Genomic DNA, 19,553 nt, shown 5'->3' on the forward strand with positions numbered 1-19,553 from the left:
TAGCATTTATTCAGGTATTTCGTCTCTGTATTGATTAATATATATTTTTTACTTCTTTGATGCTTTCAAAAAAACATAATTATAACTTTGACATTGACCAGAGTAGTTATATATATAACAAGTTTATTTAGGATCCAATCCAGTGAAAATGGTACCCGTGAGCACTGACTTTAATAATGATGAGGATGACGATGATCGTGGCATGGACTCTAACAGATCGTGCTCCTGGCTCTTCGCGTATGCCTCTTCGGCAGCACGAAGCTTTTCTGCTTGAGGAATTCCATATTTCACTAAATAACCATACGCAGTATGAACATTCTCCGCCCAAGCAGCGGTTGCAAACGCAAGCACAGAAACCACGAGTAATACTTTCATGATGTGGATGACAAGGTAGGTAAGTAGCTAGAAATTCGACCAACTGCAGTTTATGTTCTTTTTATCGTTCTGGAATGTACTTACACAGATAATTAATTCGATAATGATATGATTAACTTCATATACTTAATTGTTTTTGTTAAGTTCGGCACTACTAAATACTTGAAATTTTGACCCACGTGAAATTTTCGTGTTATTTTCTAATTATTTTTTTTAGCTAGTAATAATGACAGAACAATATTTTATCATTACTAATTTTATGAATTAAATTCGGTTTTTTACGAGACGACTCGTGATCATGGCGCATGCAACTGTGCCGAAACATCGAGCTGCTCTAAAATCAAGGTACGCGGAACAAAACCCGAATTTAATTCATAAAATAATGAAGACCAGAGTATTAGAGCATATTGAAGAATTGTTGTAGGTAGGTAGGTATAATTGAGTCCTTAAAACGCGAGTTGGCGTGGGTAGCGATATGAGCCGCAGCCGCTAAGACAGACGCCACGAGCGTTTTAAGACCAAGTTATGCAGCGTTGTATACAGTACTTTTTCTACTACTTTTAAATTAAATCATCATCATCATCAGGCTAAAGACTTCCATTTGTCATACTTACGCTTACTGTTTGACCCACATCTGACACATTCAACACGTTATAAAATATGGATGAAGCGAATTACGTTTCTCGCTAATTCTGGGAATGAAAATTGTCATAATTATTTTGTTTATGTTTAGTTTTTTTTTATTCACGCTAATAACTTGCCAGTGTCGCGATCACTTTTAAAAACTTTTATGACAAACACTTGAAATCAATGGAAAATGCTCAATTTAGGACTAATCATAGGTAGGTAGGTACCTAATAATATTTTTTGTTTACAAAATATACATACTAAATATTTCATTTTTGAACGATTATTGATTAGTAACTGAATAAAAATGTTGTGAAATAATTTCAATATAAATGTTGATAATACTGTATTTATTCTTATTTATTTATTTATATATTTCGCATACCCTTTGTATATTCTTCAAGTAACCCATTCCCAGTGGTCGGATTGTTTATAAATTTGGTTACTGTAGAGTACCGTAACCGCTCAGCCACTTATGCTGCTGACTGTGTGTAGGCATCTGATAGAATCCAATAATTATATTGCCGTATCACCACAAAATATTAAACCCTTATTTCTCCTCTATACGGCTATAACAAAATGAAACAATTACTTTGAAAAAAAAATATATATTTGTCAATACTGTTGTTTACAGATGTTGATTGATGAAGTCAAGGAAAGACGTGACCCTGGCGAAGGCGGCGGGGAAAGCCAGCTCACAGCCCAGAGCGGAGCCAAAAGAAGTGATGCCAACCTGAGAAGTAAGCACAAGTTAAGTATACACGAACAGTACCTAAGACTTAAGGTAGGTACTTAAGTGTCTACTAACTAAAAGTAAATAACCTAACCAACAAAATGTTGGAAAACCCCCGACTTTGCCTCTTCAAAGTTCAATATCTCAAAAACGGCTGAACCGATTTTGATAAACATGTCTATGAACCATCACTAGAAAACCTGCTATCAAATAAAAATACTTATGACGTGATAGCAAGTAGAAGCAAAAAGTACATATTTATTTAACTTAAATAATATTAAGATTTTTTTTATTATTTTCCTCTTTATGAGAAACGGTAAAACCATAACATAATACTTAACAAGCCTTCTTCATGCGTATGTACGTCTGCTTACACGTAATTAAATCCATAGATGGCGTTGTCGTGCGAGCGATGTGCATTAAAAATGTTAGGCTAAATTCAAATGTTTCTCATAATCGTGAAGCCAATAACGTACTATGTGTATGTACGAGTATACCACTTAGTAGCAATTATGCGTTCAAATAAAAGCATAGCCTGTTGATGTCAACTGTCGGATTTTAAATAGACTGGTTATGACAATAATGCAATACTTACCAAGAGTGGGGCTCCGTCCTTGTAAACGGCCAAGGGGCCACCAGAGTCCCCGCTGCAGGTGCCGACGCCGCCGAGCCCGCTGGTGCAGATGTTAGACGGCTGGATGATTAACGGGAAGCCGAGGGAGCACACGCTGTTCGTGATAATGTTCAGGGTCACGTGGCTCAGGAACTGGTTGGTAGTTAGGGAACCGCCTGGGTAAAAGAGAATATCAAGTACATTTATTCAGTCATCTTTTATCTGCCAATCGCATATATAGAGTTGACAAATATTAGAAAAAGAAGGCGACAAATATATTTTCAGAATTCTATTCAGGTTATAATTGATTTTTGGGGTTTATTGCTATTCTAGTTGACACATTTATAACTAGTATTTCCCCCATTAATTAAAATTAAAATATGCAAAATGATACTATAGAAACTTTGAAATGATACTATAGTCATTTATGATTCGGGTTCAAATAAATCCTGTAAAAATTACCCAACGAATAAAAATATAAATATTGCCAACTTAAAAATGGTTAATGGTGTTGTAATTTTTGACTCTAAACTTAACCCAAGCCCTTAACTTTTGAGACCGGATAAGTAACTGAAGTTTCATCTGGTAAAGTAGTTAGCAAAGAAAATGTATGTGGTCACGTTTTATTAAGTTAACCAAACTTGACATACCATCAACAGTCAGACCGAATCCTGAAGCAACAGCGCTTTCACCAGCGAAGTCTAAGTTGGCCTGGGCCGCAGTCGGGAGAGCGATAGGAGCGATAGTAGCTGGAAAATAAAACATTATTAGGCACTTCAAGCCGTGGTGGCCTAGTGGTTTGACCTATCGCCTCTCAAGCAGAGGGTCGTGGGTTCAAAACCCGGCTCGCACCACTGAGTTTTTCGAAATTCATGTGCGGAATTACATTTTAAATTTACCACGAGCTTTGCGGTGAAGCAAAAACATCATTTGGAAACCTGCACAAACCTGAGAAGCAATTCAATGGTGCGTGTGAAGTTCTCAATCCGCACTGGGCCCGCGTGGGAACTACGGCCCAAGCCCTCTATTTCTGAGAGGAGGCCTGTGCCCAGCAGTGGGACGTATATAGGCTGGGGATGATGAGGCACTTCTACCAAGTAAAAATATTTCATCCTTAAATTGCGTAATGATGTTAGCAGAAACTTACAAGAAATGGAGACAGCATGAGGCAAATAGACGACTGCGATGTCGTTGCGAATGAGAGCCGGGAACCAGCTACTGTGGGGGATAACAACGCTGGTCTGAAGCCTGGTGCCACCAGTGAACAGCTGAACGGATCCTAACACAACTGTGAACCTCCAGGCTTGGTTCTGGCCATCGTTCCAGCAGTGGGCCGCGGTCACCACCCGCTGGTCGCTTACGAGCACACCGCCGCAGACAGCTTGGCCGGAAAATCCAACGAAATCGATCAGAAGGCCGGCCTAGAATGTAAAATGTTTGGTTTATTTCGGATAACGCATTAGAACTGTAACAAATTCAAATGAAAACAGAGAATATTTTTAATCCAAATTGCTACAGCCAAACTGGCTAGTGATGGGTGTGATCTCTGAAATTTAATTTAACTGCCACCAAGATTAGAAAAAAAACAACGTTAATTTGGTTACCTGGTAGGGGAACTGTCCTGGGGACGCGGCCACGCCACCCACGATCCTGCTGTCAGGGTTGTTGTTGTACGCCTCCTCAGCCTTGCGGATTTGTTCCGCTCTAGGCACTCCATACCTTGTCAGGTATCCGAAGGCGGTTGTAGTGCTATCCGCGTAAGCGGTAGCAGCAAGCATCAACGTAATCAGTAGGAGTTTCATGACGACAGGATCGCACAGAGCGACGCTCCCGTTCACATCGATTGCTTATATACGCCAGCCAACATTGATAATAGCGAGATTACGTCTAGATTCGATTTGATTAATTAATCAAATATGAATCAAGGATAAGTAAATTAATACTAAGCCACTTACGATATTATAGTGTTAGTTTCGACATCTGGATCGAGTAAGATTACTCGTACTACTGAGGTACCTATTCTCTACTATTCAGTATTCGAAAAAACAAATATATTCAATTGAATGAATGAAAGTCAATTCTTTCTGGTTACTTAATGGTTTATAGAGTGAAATCGTATGAAATGTTTTGGTAATCTTTCGTATAGTCTTAATAAAACATAGTACAAATAACTTTTTGCCAAAAATAAAGTTTTATCACTTGCTTTTTGCTGAAGGTACAAAAAAGTAAAACCGACTCCAAAAAAATAACAAAAAATGGAACCGACTACAACTCTTAAAAATGTTTCTCTAGGTAGGTACCTACTAGCTCGAAGTCGGTGCCTCAGCTCGAGCCAGCAGGAGTGGAACAATATTCGTCTACCTCATCTATATACTATGGGTTTCAATCACTCCTCCAAGGAAAAACGACTCCAAAAAAATAACAAAAAGGTTATTTTTTTGGAGTCGTTTTTCCTTTTTTGTTAAAAAAATTCTTTATTTCTCACTTTTCAGCGATTTGTAGCCAAAGTACATCTCACAAAGATTCCATTAAGCCCAAACACGGCTTAGTTACGTTGTTTTATAACAGAGTTCCGTTGCCTACCTTCCGGCTTCAGCATTAGATCAGTTCGAAAGAATCATTAACTTAAAGCTTCTTCTTAGTCGCTTATCTAGGTTTAGTAATCATGATCGTTTATAGACGCGCGAGCATTACTTAGCTTGGACGAGTTCCATTGGCCATCTATGGTCTTCTTGATCAGGTCCAGTTAACCAAGTGATACTTTCTGAATGTAAATGCTTATCTTAATGCTAAAAATGCCAAAATCACCATAGGTGTGCCTATAAATTTTGAGGTTTGCTCTCGATTTCCTCATATAGGAATTTTAATTGTTATTTCTCTCGACTATTATATATTCTGATTGTTTATATTCTGAACATATACTTTAAGAACTTAGTCATTTTAATTGTATTTCGACCAGTATGAAAAACGTGCTTTATGAATTTTGATTATTATTTATTTTAACCATTATATTTTTTCAATTTTCGGTATTTCAACTGTATGTATTTCAACCGATATGTATTTTAAATTTATACATTATAATACTTCCCCCGCCTAGATAATAAAAGTGATATAATCACTTATCATTATTTAATCTTCACTCGAACAAATCGTGCGATATTTGCTGTAGGCAGGTAATGCGATTAAACTGCGAAATTGCTAATTACTGTATTCTATAATCAATCATAAAGACTAACCCCTTATTCATAAACGACAATCAAACTATTTTAGTTAAATGCCGCTAAATTCGTTTGTCCTTATCTGTCACTTCGACATTTTTATTTGTTAGAAAGGGACAAGCATTTGTTATTAACATAGGCTTGTTAATTTATGAAAAGGGGTAAATCTTTATTGGGTAAAGATAAAAAAAAAAAAAATGTTATGTTGTCATAATAAGTAAGTGATGGGATGACTTCAAAGAGTCTATAGCAACTAGCTTGTCCTACATCTAATGTTGTTGATATGCATTTAAGCTACTATATATTAAGTAATTGAGATTAAACGTGTTGGTTGATGAAGTCCGTGAAAGAGGTGACTCTGGTGAAGGCCGATGGGAAGACGAGCTGACAACCGAAGGCCGAGCCGAAGGACGTGATACCAATCTATTAAACAAAAAAAAGTTCTTAAAGACAAGCAAAATAACACACACGTCTAATAACAATTAAAATTATTGAGAATAAATGCTGGACTGAAAAGTAGTTGTCGTCATATGTATGTGTTGTCGGACAGATTTTAGGTAGAATATAGCTTAGAGCTTTAGAAAGATAAATTTAAAAAAGGTAAGTACTTGTCCTTTTTCAATCCATTTAAAAAAAAGAGAAGGAGATAGGTAGACTTTGTTTAAACATGTACTCGGTTAACGATAATTGTTTGTTCATTTTAACAAAAAAATCTTACCAAAAGCGACTGTTCATTCCGGTGACAGCAAGAGGGCCACCGGAGTCTCCGCTGCATGTGCCAAGACCACTGAAGCCACGAGTGCAAATGTTGGACGCTTGGATCGCGAAAGGAAAGCCGATGGAACAAGACCTGTTCGTAATGACCTGTAAGCTCACATGGCTCAGGAACTGATTGGTGGAGATTGAACCGCCTAGAAACAGAAATAAATCTAATTATTAAATATCTCCACTCAGACCGGTCTTGTGCTTTCCGCATCCACCGCGATCCCGCGATCTTAACCAAGTCGTCGCTCCATCTTGTTGGAGGCCTACCTACAGCTCAGCTCAGCGGAGCCTTGGGGGAGGCCTATGTCCAGCAGTGGACGTCTTTCGGCTGACATGATGATTAAATATCTTGAAAAAAAGCCGTGGTGGCATAGTGGTTTGACCTATCGCCTCTCAAGCTGAGGGTCGTGGGTTCAAACCCCGGCTCGCACCTCTTTGAGTTTTTCGAAATTCATGTGCGGAATTACATTTGAAATTTACCACGAGCTTTGCGGTGAAGGAAAACATCGTGAGGAAACCTGCACAAACCTGCGAAGCAATTCAATGGTGTGTGAAGTTCCCAATCCGCACTGGGCCCGAGTGGGAACTATGGCCCAAGCCCTCTTGTTCTAAGAGGAGGCCTGTGCCCAGCAGTGTGACGTATATAGGCTGGGATGATGATGATGATGATTAAATATCTAAGCAAAGCTGTGAACGAGCCGAGAATCATTTCAAGAGTATCAAACTTACCATCGCTGGTTAAACCAAAACCAGAAGCAATAGCACTTTTACCGACAAAGTCCTTGTTGAGCTGAGATTCCGACGGCAGAGCGATGGGGACAATAGTAGCTAAAAATAAACAAATTTATACTTTAATCAGTAGCTAATAAAAACAAAAAGAAAAACCTTATCCGGTTGCTGGAACAGCATTTACGCTCGATATTTAATTACGTGGCACCGTTATCATATCATTATATTTTTAACTCACATGAAATGGCAACAGGGCTGGCCAGGTAGATAACAGCAATGTCGTTACGAATAAGAGCCAGCCAGTTATTGTGAGGAACGACGACGCTGGTCTGTTGTCTGGTTCCACCGAAGAACATTTGGACTGAACCGAGCACGACAGTGAACCTCCAGGCTTGGTGCTGACCGTCAAACCAACAGTGGGCGGCGGTCAACAGCCTTTGGTCGCTCACGAGAACGGCAGCGCAGACCGCTTGGTTAACGAAACCGACGAGGTCGATAAGAAGTCCAGCCTAAAACCAATTGATTTAGATGTAACAGGGAATTCTATATGAATCTGCCTAAAACACGGAATCTGTAATGTGTACGACGTAGGTAACTGATATTTCGAATATTTTAATAAAACAAACAAAACCATCTCATGGGTTAGGAATCACTGTAATGAAGTCAAAGCTACGAATTTAAGCCGGTTTAAATATCTTTTGTACGAACTTGGTAGGGGTATTGTCCGAGCGCGGCAGGGACGCCTCCAACAATCCTGGACTCAGGGCTGCTATGATACGCTTCCTCGGCTACCCGTATCCTCTCCGCATGAGGAATTCCGTATTTCTCTAAGTACCCAAACGCAGGGTTTTCAACGCGGTAACTGCGAGCAGACAAGAGACCAGTAACAGTTTCATGGTGCGAGGGTCGGGTGCAATTCTACTTTGAAGAACGTGCGCTGTCCAGTACTTATATATATATAAGTACTGGACATAATATATATAATATATATATACTTAGTTATTGTCAATAATTTATATATATATATATATATATATATATATATATATATATATATATATTATAGACAATAACTAAGTATGTACACGAAGTTTTGCAGGTGGTGGGACCTTGTGCATGGTGGTAGGATCTTGCTCGCTAATCCTGCCGTGAAGCAGCAGTGCTTGCACTGTTGTGTTTCAGCGTGGAGAGTAAGACAGCCGGTGAAATTACTGGCATTTGAGGTATCCCATCTTAGGCCTCTTGTTTGGCAACGCATCTGCAATATCCCGTGTGTTGCAGGTGTCTATGGGCGGTGGTGATCTCTTACCATCAGGAGACCCACTTGCTTGTTTGCCATCCAGTCGAATAAAAAAAAAATGTTTTGATTATTTTGGGTTTTTCTCAATTTTTACGTGGAGATCCTTAAACGTTCGAGTTATCTTTCAGATTTCTAGTAAGGATTGATAGATAATGATAATAAATCATTATCCATTGGGTTTTCCCCGATTTAAAAACAATATCATGAAATAAGATATTACAATCTAATTCTAATTTTCATTACATTCACTTGCCTCTTACATTGGTGGACGTGTGTGTCTTGTTGAATTTTACTTAGGATTGTTTTAAGTACTAGGCGTATTAAGACAGTAAGATTAGAAATTGTATTTGTATTGCTTTAGCCATTGTGACCATCGCTTTTATATTTGTTCGTTCCACGATGTTTCTCTAATGTATCATCTGACATCCACACAGGGGACTGTCAGTCAACCACTCGCCTGGAACAACCCAATGCTATTAGATGACCATTTTCCGCAGATCCCTACGAACGTTGTTCTAACCCTTTAACAGTCCTATATTCACCGGCTCAAGCGGGGCAAGGAAGGTCAGGTTCAATTGGTCTCTATGCCTACGGTCTGCACGGCAAACCCCGACAAGCTCTTTAGTTATGCCGACAATGTATTCAGATTCAATTCGCTTGCTATACGGTGTGTTAGTTTATCTCTCACTTTTGGGTCCAGCACTCCAGCCGTTGCCAGTTCAACAAATAAAAAAGAAAGGGGTCTTCAAAATTGTATTTAATAATAAGTACAATTAAGTTGTAAGGTTGTAAGTAGTTTAGGTCTTAGTTTGTAGGTTATATTATAAGTTTAGGTTAATTTTTCTATTATTTGATCTATGTATATTTTAAATGCCTAATAATATTAGGATACTTATTTAAATATATGTTTAATAATATGTTTTAAAATCAGTCTACCTATGATGTTATCTCAATGGCAGAACTAGGAAGGTACTAAACTCATGCTAAAATCCTAGTTTGTATTTTCGATATGCTTTCACAGGATTTCCGTAAAAGTAACAAATTTGGAGTTGAAATAAAAATACTCCAAAAATCCAATCATAATTTGATTGCTTAGTAGCGACATCTCTTGTCTGGGTGAACGGTTAGTTCCGAAAGAATGTGACGTTTCTCGATGAGAGCGGAACATAGATGTCGCTAGTGTGCTGTTGCATATGTAGCGTAGTAGAAATAAGCAACCTGAGATATGTATGCATAGGAAAAATTCGTGTCTAGATTCCTGTCCAGCGGTGGTGTAGGGGTTATAGCGCGCAGCACGGATTGCTGAGGACCTGGGTTCGATTCCCAGCGCTGGTCTCTTTTTCTGGTTTTTCTGTGCATCCATGTCTCAGTTTGTATTTTCGTCATGCTAAAATACTTTAAATTGATATAAAACTACACTATCTAGTTAATTTTGATAAACATTGGCTAATTTGGAAAAGTGCAAAGTTCCCGTGGGACGTGGACAAAGTGATAGGTAACAGCTTGTTCAATATAGTACCTAGTTACGCTAAATTTTGTCCTGGATAATATAAAGCACAGCGTATCCTAACCAGTTTGAGTAACTCTAGTGTACCTACTTGGTAAAGTAAGTTTACGCTTCCTATACGAAACGAACGATTTTTCATGTACAAATTAATTAACAGGACCTCGCATATGCGAATTAGTCGGAGACAAAGAGATTTGATTGGCTGTCTCCCGGCAGTACAAGCGCAGTTCGGACTGTGTCTCGGGCTGCTTGTTACCGGCGAAACATTGCCTGCCCGAAATATACAGTGGCTTCAACCGCGCGTTGTTGGATTGTTCGGCAATGCTGGTACAAGCTTACTGAAAACGTTGCGGGAAATTAATTCAAGGCCATTATAGAACCTTGCCAGGTCATATTGTTTTAAACAAAAAAAAATATGATAAGATTCAATGGTCGCCTAGGAATCAAATTGGTTGACTGTAGTACGTTTAAAAATCAACAAACTTTCTGTATTATTATTCTCATTGAAATTGGAATGGGATTAAATTGTAGATTGTTTTAGAATTCGACTAACTTTGGACACATCCGAAGAAATGATAATTGAATCAAAAAGAAAACAAATGAATCAATTATTAAGTGTCACTGCTATTCAATTCGAACTGTCGGGCTCATAGAGCATTAGAAGTTTTTTTTTTAAAAAGCAGTCGCAACCTTCGCCAGAGGGACACATGAGTGCAATCTCATGTACCGATGAATTTTTAAACAGGCTGCGTTGGCCATCAATATATCTTCATACTATAATCTAACGCATTACCATGTACGACCTTAAAAAAGTGACTGACTATTTTTATATTCTAAGATTCCTCCACAAAAACACATAATGATGGAACCTTGATGGTTGTTTGCTTTAAAAGCATGCCTTTAACGTTAAATGTTTCAGAGTTAAGTTTGCAATACCTTTACTCGCTAACCTACTTATCTAGCTAATTAATAAATTATTTTAATTTTTCTCGCCTAGTTTCCTCACACAGTGAAATGAGATTTCTTGATATAAAGAGCTCCGGTTGGGGCGAGGCAACAAGAAATTATAGCATCTGACAAAGAAATTTATGAGATAAATGCAAGCCAAAGGAGCTTTGTGTCAAAAACTGAAAATTAGTAGCACGGCAACGAAGCTACGAAAAAGCAGGTGCATTATTAAACGACTTTTGAACAAGATTCAATTTAAAACTTTTTAAATTAGAAGATTAGCAGGATTAGGATCAAAAACAGCGTTTATCCATGTCTGTTTGTCGCATAAGTGTCGACTTTATGGAGTTTTTATTTCAATATTAGGGGTGGAGGTATTTATCTGATTAATCCCCGTACTTTTTCTGAATGCATCGCACGAAATGAGAAAATATTAGATTTGTTATTAATAATTTTCATTTAATTTCTTATTTAAATAGTTATAACTTAAACATAATAATTATTATAATGTAATACACAAAGGATTACTTGTGCGTGCTTGTACAATACAATACAATAACTCTTTATTGAATACCAACACATAGTAAGCAGCATAGGTTTATAGAGATTTTCCTAGGTAAGCAATAGGCTTCAGAGCGATCTCTTCCAGGCACCTTATTATATGAAGTAAGTATTTTTTCTCGAAATTGTCTAGGTATCAATTACGGATTCAATTTGTACCTACCTACATACGTTCGTCATGTATTTTAATGTTTACGGGTTTGTATTTAGACGACCAGATGGCCTAGTGGTTAGAGAACCTGACTACGAAGCTTGAGGTCCCGGGTTCGATTCCCGTGTCGGGGCAGATATTTGTGTGCAAAATACGAATGTTTGTTTTCGGGTCTTGGGTGTTTAATATGTATTTGAGTATGTATCTATCTATATAATTATATTTATCCGTTGCTTAGTACCCATAACACAAGCTTTGCTAACTTGGGACTAGGTCAATTGGTGTGAATTGTCCCGTGATATTTATTTATTTATTTTAATTTTATTTTATATAATATGTTTCGACCAAATATCTTCAAACGGTGAAACTTAGGTAACTAAAAAAGAAAAATAAATACGGAACCAAGGAAATAGAAACATACACCTCGTGTTATTAAAATTCGACTTTTTCAAGTTTCGAAAATACAGCCCGTTTAATAAGTGAAATATTAGGCGGCTCTTTCAGTCGCACTCGCGGGCTGCATATTGTTTCATCTCAGTCGCGCCGCGTGCTTCTGACGTTTAATAAACTTCCCGTATTATAGAGTTAACGGTGATACGTTTTTGAAAACGTGGCTCGAAATGACGAGATACTTTCACAAATCCTTGAATCAGGATAATCGATAGTAACCGTTAGGTACCTAATAGAAAACAGGCCAAGGCGAAAATAGCGGGATGACCTAGACGCATTCCCGAGCGAGTAGCTTGTACCTACCTAAATGTACGGACATGATGAGTTCGAAATTAAGGGAAGACGGGAGAGGCCTTTGCCCAGCTGTAGATAATTGTATTGTGCTAATGGTTGTGCTGTGATAATAATAATGATAACAAAAAATTGAGAACTCTTCCGCAGGGACAAGACTTGGAGGAATTGTACATATAATTAAGTTATTTTTAGGATAGTTTAGTACAAGTACTTCATTTGTACCCTAACAATAATGCGTTTGTTTAAATAAACTCTACTTAATTGTTGGTTTTATTTTAAATAATATTATATTTTTTTAATATTTGGTTGAATGAAATCTGATAGGACGCTTGAAAGTTTTGCGGTGTGGAGGGTCGTCACAGGGACTAGGTATCCTAACATCAACACTGCTTGTTGAGTGAGCTTTTATCTTCCGAAAAATCCAAATCGTTATTTTTTCATGAAGGCCACTATTTCTTAAGGCGTAGATTTATGTTTTATTTAGGTGTGTGGCATTAATTAATTTCCTGAACATTTTCCACGCAACGCACCTTCTATGTCTCGTATATTTTAGATATCTAGAGTTATTTTATGTAGGTACTGTCATAGAAATTGATTAGCGTACAAGGTGGAACTTTTTCGCTGCAAATGTCATGGTGACTTTCCATACAATTAACAATAAAAATATTATGTCAAAATTGGTCGTGGCACTCTAGTTAGCACGCAATTAAGTTTCTTCGAATTTACATACTCGTATTTGCTTTAAGTAAATAGCTATGCCTAATATCTTAATATAGGGTAATTCCAGGATAGATGTCTTGGTGGGATAGGTGCCTCGATTTTAATTTCGTCTAGTAGCAGAACTGTGGGACTAAAATTCCACCGCATAATAGCAAGCGCCTTCCCCGCAAACCTCGGTCCTGCTGCCATCGTGAGCAAGAGTACACGCGTTTCGTCATAAAGTGCCAAAACCTTCCGCGGCGGGACCGGGACCTCAGAGAGCGTGGAAAATATATAAGTAAGTATTTGTGTTGCAGAGGGGCGGTAGATGCAGGTCCCTTCCAACCGAAGCAACTGGAGGTATATGGGGGAGGCCTATGCCCAACAGTGAACGTCCTACGGCCGACATGATGTTATTGATACGGCCAAAGTGCCTCATAAATAATATAAGAGAAAACAGGGCGATGTTAGTAGCATGTAAGCAGCTTTCGAGGAAATGAAAAAGGGAGAAAAAGGAGTTAACAATATTTTGATTTTGGCTATCGCCATAACATGGAATACCGCCTAGAACTCTAAGACGAAGTTTTACCAGGAATGACGAAAAACAAATTATACGTATACAGAACTTGTATTTAGTGTGGTTCTCTTGTGTTTGTAAATACAAAAAAAACTAATTATTTCACAATAATGAAAATAAAAACTGATAATGTTCAATTAAGCTTCTTTGATTTTAAAGGGCATCTATCCTCTAACCCGTTTTTGCCGCCGAGTCGTCTATCCCCCACGGTAGGCATCTATCCCATTTTTAAGGGGTCAAAAAAAGTACGATTTACACGAAATCTATACGACATATGTCAAAACAAGTACAGTAAAATAACAGATTAATGATATAGTTATCATGCGCATTGGACGCATTGCTATAAAATGATGAATTATTGAGTTTTAAAGCTTTTTCAAAAAGTGGGGCATCTATCCTGGAATTACCCTAATGAACTCCTTTTTTTCTATGCTTTTAAAACCGAAGAGTTTAACGTGACATCAAGTATCAAGTCGTGTCGTAGCCTTACAGGCAAGTTCACAGGCGCGAGTGTAGGCTCCTCGCACGTCGCCCGGCGCAGGCCGCGATCCTAATTAAACGGGAACAACGTTTATTCGCGTTTTGACATTGATATGTTGCAGGGCTTAAAACGTTTGAAGTCTACGATCAAGATACATATTAGTTTACGAATTCAAAGTGATCAATTACACAGTTTGTTAGTAAGTAAGGGAAGTCGAAGTCTAGTTATCGTTCGATTTCAGGCTATTGTGATTTAATGTTATATTATTGTATTGTTGTAATATTGCTAAGCGTCAGAGAACCAGGGCTTGTAACCGGTTACACATAAACCGGTATTTATATAGGTTCGAACGAAATGATTTGGGCACGTTGCAATTTAGGTTACGTTCGAACGAAATTACTTGGGAGCGTTATTATTTAGGTTACGTTCGAACAAAATTATTTGGGAGGGTTATTATTTAGGTTACGTTCGAATGAAATTATTTGAGAACGTTATTTCGAAGCGCTCCCTAACCGGTTACTCGGTGTTTGGATACGGATACTACTGCTAGTAACGACAGTCAACTAATAGTCTACACCATGCATAGAAAAGCAAACAAATCGGGTAAAGCAAAGCGAGCGGTCATTCTCCCAATTCTCCGCTCACACGGAGGGAGCGCTCTCTAACCGGTAAATGGATTTCGTTCCCTCATTGCGCTAACCGGTTAGAGCAATGTTTTTGCGAGCGTAACCTTTATTATGGGTTAGGCTCTCAAAGTGTGGCTCTAACCGATACGGAAAATTTACCGGTTAGAGCAATGTGCTTGCGAGCGTAACCTTTATTATGGTTTAGGCTCTCAAAGTGTGGCTCTAACCGCTACGGAAAATTAACCGGTTTACAAGCCCTGGTCAGAACCTCTGGACCAATTCTGGCATCAGGCCCACTTTTATACTCGTTTTTTTATTGTCTATCGAGCTACTAATTATTTGAAGTTAGGTATCAAATACATAGTAGCAAATAGGTAATAAATTTTGGTATTTTCTAAACATCAAATATCTCCATTGGTCCAGGGGCTCTGACGCTTACGTAATATTGCCTAAGTGAGATCAGCGTGCAGACAGAGTAGCATGGGAGCAGCTAATTGGATATCAGAGAGACGATTTTTGAAACACAAATTTCTTAAAAATAAGATAAAGTTTTGTATGTAAACACTTTATTGTGAACGCTCTTCACCTGAAGAAGATCTTCTGAAAGGACGAAACTAGTCGCATTGTTGGTAAGCGGGAGTTAAGTAGTTTTTCGCGAGACTTTAAATAATTTGTTTTATGGTTGCAAGAAGAGAGTACACGTTTATCGTCATTATAGTAATTTAACACAGAGAAAGGATTTGATTGTGTGTTTTTTGTAACATCCTTGACATCCTCAAAAACTACTGGAACGATTAAAAAAAATCCTTTACTTGCAGAAAGCTATCTTAATTAACAGCGAGTAATATAGGCTATATTTTATCCCGGGAACACGAAAGTATGTAAACTTCCCATGGGATGCAGACGAAGGCAAAAGCTAGTGGATTATAATTAAATTATATAGAATGTCTGACGTTGCAGACTGCTGCTGCATGTTTGAACGAGTGTCATCGTAACATTTTGTAAGTCGAGCTTCATATTAATCTAAATAATATAAATAAGGAAAGGAAACCTACAAAAAAGAAATAGCTAATTTATCGCGCTTGTCAGCATAAGCTTACTAATCTTTAACTAACATTAAGTTAGCTTGCGTGATAATTGAGCGGAGGGTTTTCTTGAAAAACAAGGGTTTTTTTAATGCGGCCTGGCATTAGCGATACCAGGCCCGCGGTTATTGTCGCTCTAATTAAATTTACCCGCGTTATGACTAATTTTTTCGATAACAACTCTCCTTGGCTCTCCACTAGACCAAAACGGCGAGGAGAGATGAAAGCACAGAACTGATTCGTAAAATAATTGCTGTGTCACTAAACCTAACAATAATAAAAACCGTTTTTTGGCAAGGAAAGTTCAATCTCAAACAGAGGGTCGTGGGTTCAAACCCCGGCTCGCACCTCTGAGTTTTTCGAAATTCATGTGCGGAATTACATTTGAAATTTATCACGAGCTTTGCGGTGAAGGAAAACATCGTGAGGAAACCTGCACAAAACCTGCGAAGCAATTCAACGGTGCGTGTGAAGTTCCCAATCCGCACTGGGCCCGCGTGGGAACTATGGCCCAAGCCCTCTTGTTCTGAGAGGAGGCCTGTGCCCAGCAGTGGGACGTATATAGGCTGGGATGATGATGATGACTGATAAAATATGCAGGTAACAAGAAGTAAAAAAGTCATTATTGTTATAAATTCATTTATACCAGTAATTAATTTTTCAAAAGTACGTTTAATAAAAAGACTAAGTACCTAGGTTAGGTAGTCAAGATTTATCTTCACTTCATTTCAATTGCAAAAGGGTACCATGTTTCTTATGCAAATAAATGTTAATGATCTATGATTTAAAAAATCGAAATAGTGTAGTTGTTCAGAACTTTTCAGCTCCATTTTATGGCAACCTCTATTTCCTCCGGCCAGATGCTTAAAATACAAAGGTTGAATAATTTAAATAAGTGGCTTAAATAGTTTTACAAAGGTTCGAGTAGGTATGTGTGGTCTAGCTAAAGATACACATTCTGTAAAACCTGCACTTAGCATAATTCTTTACGTATGTAAATAATTTAATTCCCTAAAGGGTAGGTGGTTCGCATATCGTATGATGATAATCCGTTTACCACGAATATTAACATTAGTTAGACATACCTCAGGCAATCCCCTATGGAGTGAAATAGGGAGTTTACGTACTATTATCATATTTAAAAAGCTTTCAAAATAATGTATATGTATAAACACTATTTTAGCAGCAAAAAATCACAAGTTTGTTGACCAAGGAAATCGATTTATGATACCTACCGTGAACCTCACGGCCATATGGCCATAGAAAGCCCATACAAAATTATTTTTTTCTAGATAGAGATGGAATGCAAACTTCATTCGCTGAAACAGTTAGGTATTGATGATTTATTATGAAATTCGTTTATTTTCCAAAATAAAATTTCTTTTCCATGAATATTCCCTATTCGACTTTTGTAGTTTATATTATGTCGGTGGCCGATCGTAAAATCCTCCAGATCACGAAATTCCGAGGCATATCGTGAAATGGCGCCATTTCATGATATGCCTAAGTAATAGTTGCAATGGCCAGGCATATCACGATGTGCCTGAGAAACAATACGGCAGATCGATTAGAGCAACGCATTCGTCGATATTCCTAGTTCTATACCGGGCACATCGTGATATGCCGAAAAAAATAAAAATTTAGGCACGACGAGCGAAGCTAGGAGTGGTTAGTATGAATTGTGACCACAGCGCACGAGCCGAGCGAGCGAAGCGAACGTGCCGCGGCAGCGGCAGACAAAGTGCCAGAACCGATATGGCGGCGTTTCATGATATGCCTAGGAATTTCATGATCTGTCTTAACTGGCCAAATCATGAAATGGCGCCGTTTCATGATATGCCTAGGAATTTCGTGACCTGGCGGATTTAACGATCGGCCGCCGACATATTATAGACAGACCCAATAATACATCCAATTCTTCTGACGCTCAGTGAAGCGATTAAAACTATTCATTGCCCAATACACATTTTTCAATTTTTAAAGCTGTCCTGCAATGCTGTTCCAAGCCCTATGGTTAGGTGAACATTTATGGAGTTAGGTATACCTAGGCGCGGGCGCCATCAGCAGCGTGGCTTCTAATTGGGCCCGCTGTGTGGCGGCGTCGGGCCGTGCGGCGTGCGCTCCCGGACCAGTGCCTTCTCGAGCGTTTTATTAAAAAGCATTGCATTTTGAATAAATTCGTTGAATTTAATGGCTGGGTATGGATGCATGTTGTGCACTTACAAAATCGATTAATTGAATTACGCTTAATCTTTAGTAATTTTAATCGATCCGTAAATAGTTCGTTAGTTAAGATCTTTAAAAGTATATTTGCTAGAGTCTATTTGTATTTATAATTTACAAATGAGTGGATAAGCTATCTTTTGTTATGAATTTAATTTGTTAAATTCTGGTCTAAAGTGTTACTTAGGTAATAAATACTACATTTAAATAATTTTAAATCGGTAAGACATGTATTAGTCGCAGTCAACTCGACTCGAAGCGAGTGCTGCGAGCTCAAACATTAATCGAATTTCGGTACTAGTCGGGCGGACCGATCAAGTATGCGTTAGTTCACATTACCAGCGCTCTCGAATCTAACTCGATACTTGTTCTCGATCACTCGATACCAGACGTCGATCCTCGTGATCTCAGCTAAGAGCGATATCGGGATGTCAAGGGGACGTAACAGAGGCTGGCCGTATGCGATGCAACATGGTTGATGCACTCGCATTTTGGACAGATTTGTACACGACCAGCTTAGATTGAGAGATACTTGTACGACGGAGCTGGCTATTTGATCGTTGCCTCCGTCCGTCACTGCGTGGCTGTGTTCAATATCAATTCTGTGTTTATCTTGCTAGGGCAGTCGTGGATTGGATTCAAGAGGCTTTTGTGAGTTGAAACGCAAACGTGACGTTAATCTGAATTCTGAATGTTTTCATCAAACATATAAGTATACGAGTAGAAACAACAATAATTATAAGATCATGTTTGCACGTTCCTATTTATATTTGTTGATGTTCATGTTATCCAATCGCAATCGCTTCTTAGCGCGTCATTCATCGATTCAATGACTAGGATATCATATTTATTTAATTGCAGCCGGCTTACGAAATATTTGACTCCATACTTGTACCCTAATCGATACAAAATAGATAGGTATGTTTTCAATGAAAAAGCACGTTTTAAAATGTTGGAGCGAAACAACAATAAAGTAGGATTTAGTATTTCCTCATCCCGCTGCCGGCGTCGCGCGGACGGACGTTCGGACAGATACTAAGCCACATTTTACATTAACGCCGTCCGCTCCCTCACCGACCGTTTTAGACGAAATTTTAAAACCTATTAATGTGTTAAAAGGATGTCCATTAGGACTTTAAATTCTTTTACCTCCCTTATTACACGACCTGTCTGCAACCCTGAAGCACTTCGGCCAAATAGTCCCTGACGAAGTCGGTAACTTTGACGAAGTAGTTGATAATCGTTCGTGACTTGATTGTTAAGCCGTTAAAATTTCGGTGCTTTTTCATGTACAATTTGCGATGCGATTTACATTACGAGTGGTCTGCGTAAACGTGTGGTGGCTTTATCTTTTGCACGTACAGGGTTAATTAATTTAGGCAGGTCGAATGGCGAGTGAAGGGTTGGTAGAACGCAAATCGACTTATGGACTTAGGATCGTTCGGAGCGGTAGTTAATATCAGCAATTAACATTTAAATTAATTTTGCTGCCTGTGTGCGTGCGTGCCTGTATTGTCGCGGCAAAGATTACCGCGGCTTGCCGGGCTTACTGTAGTTTACACGTTGCCATCGATCTCGCGTGATTGGCAGA

At 38.5% G+C, this 19,553-nt stretch overlaps 1 protein-coding gene across 1 annotated transcript; it reads right to left on the bottom strand.

Annotated features, from left to right (window-relative positions):
- Window positions 1-1,630: 1,630 nt before the first annotated feature.
- LOC141429923 (transmembrane protease serine 9-like) lies at window positions 1,631-18,452 on the bottom strand. Its single transcript, XM_074090482.1, is given in 14 exon segments — window positions 1,631-1,735; window positions 2,331-2,524; window positions 2,999-3,097; window positions 3,496-3,769; window positions 3,953-4,194; window positions 5,100-5,112; window positions 5,891-5,989; window positions 6,285-6,307; window positions 6,310-6,477; window positions 7,061-7,159; window positions 7,299-7,569; window positions 7,769-7,922; window positions 17,784-17,874; window positions 18,302-18,452. Coding segments are annotated over 14 exon segments (1,983 nt in total).
- Window positions 18,453-19,553: the final 1,101 nt, after the last annotated feature.

This window comes from Choristoneura fumiferana, chromosome 7 (genome assembly GCF_025370935.1).
Source record: "Choristoneura fumiferana chromosome 7, NRCan_CFum_1, whole genome shotgun sequence".
Classification (NCBI taxonomy): Eukaryota; Metazoa; Arthropoda; class Insecta; order Lepidoptera; family Tortricidae; genus Choristoneura; species Choristoneura fumiferana.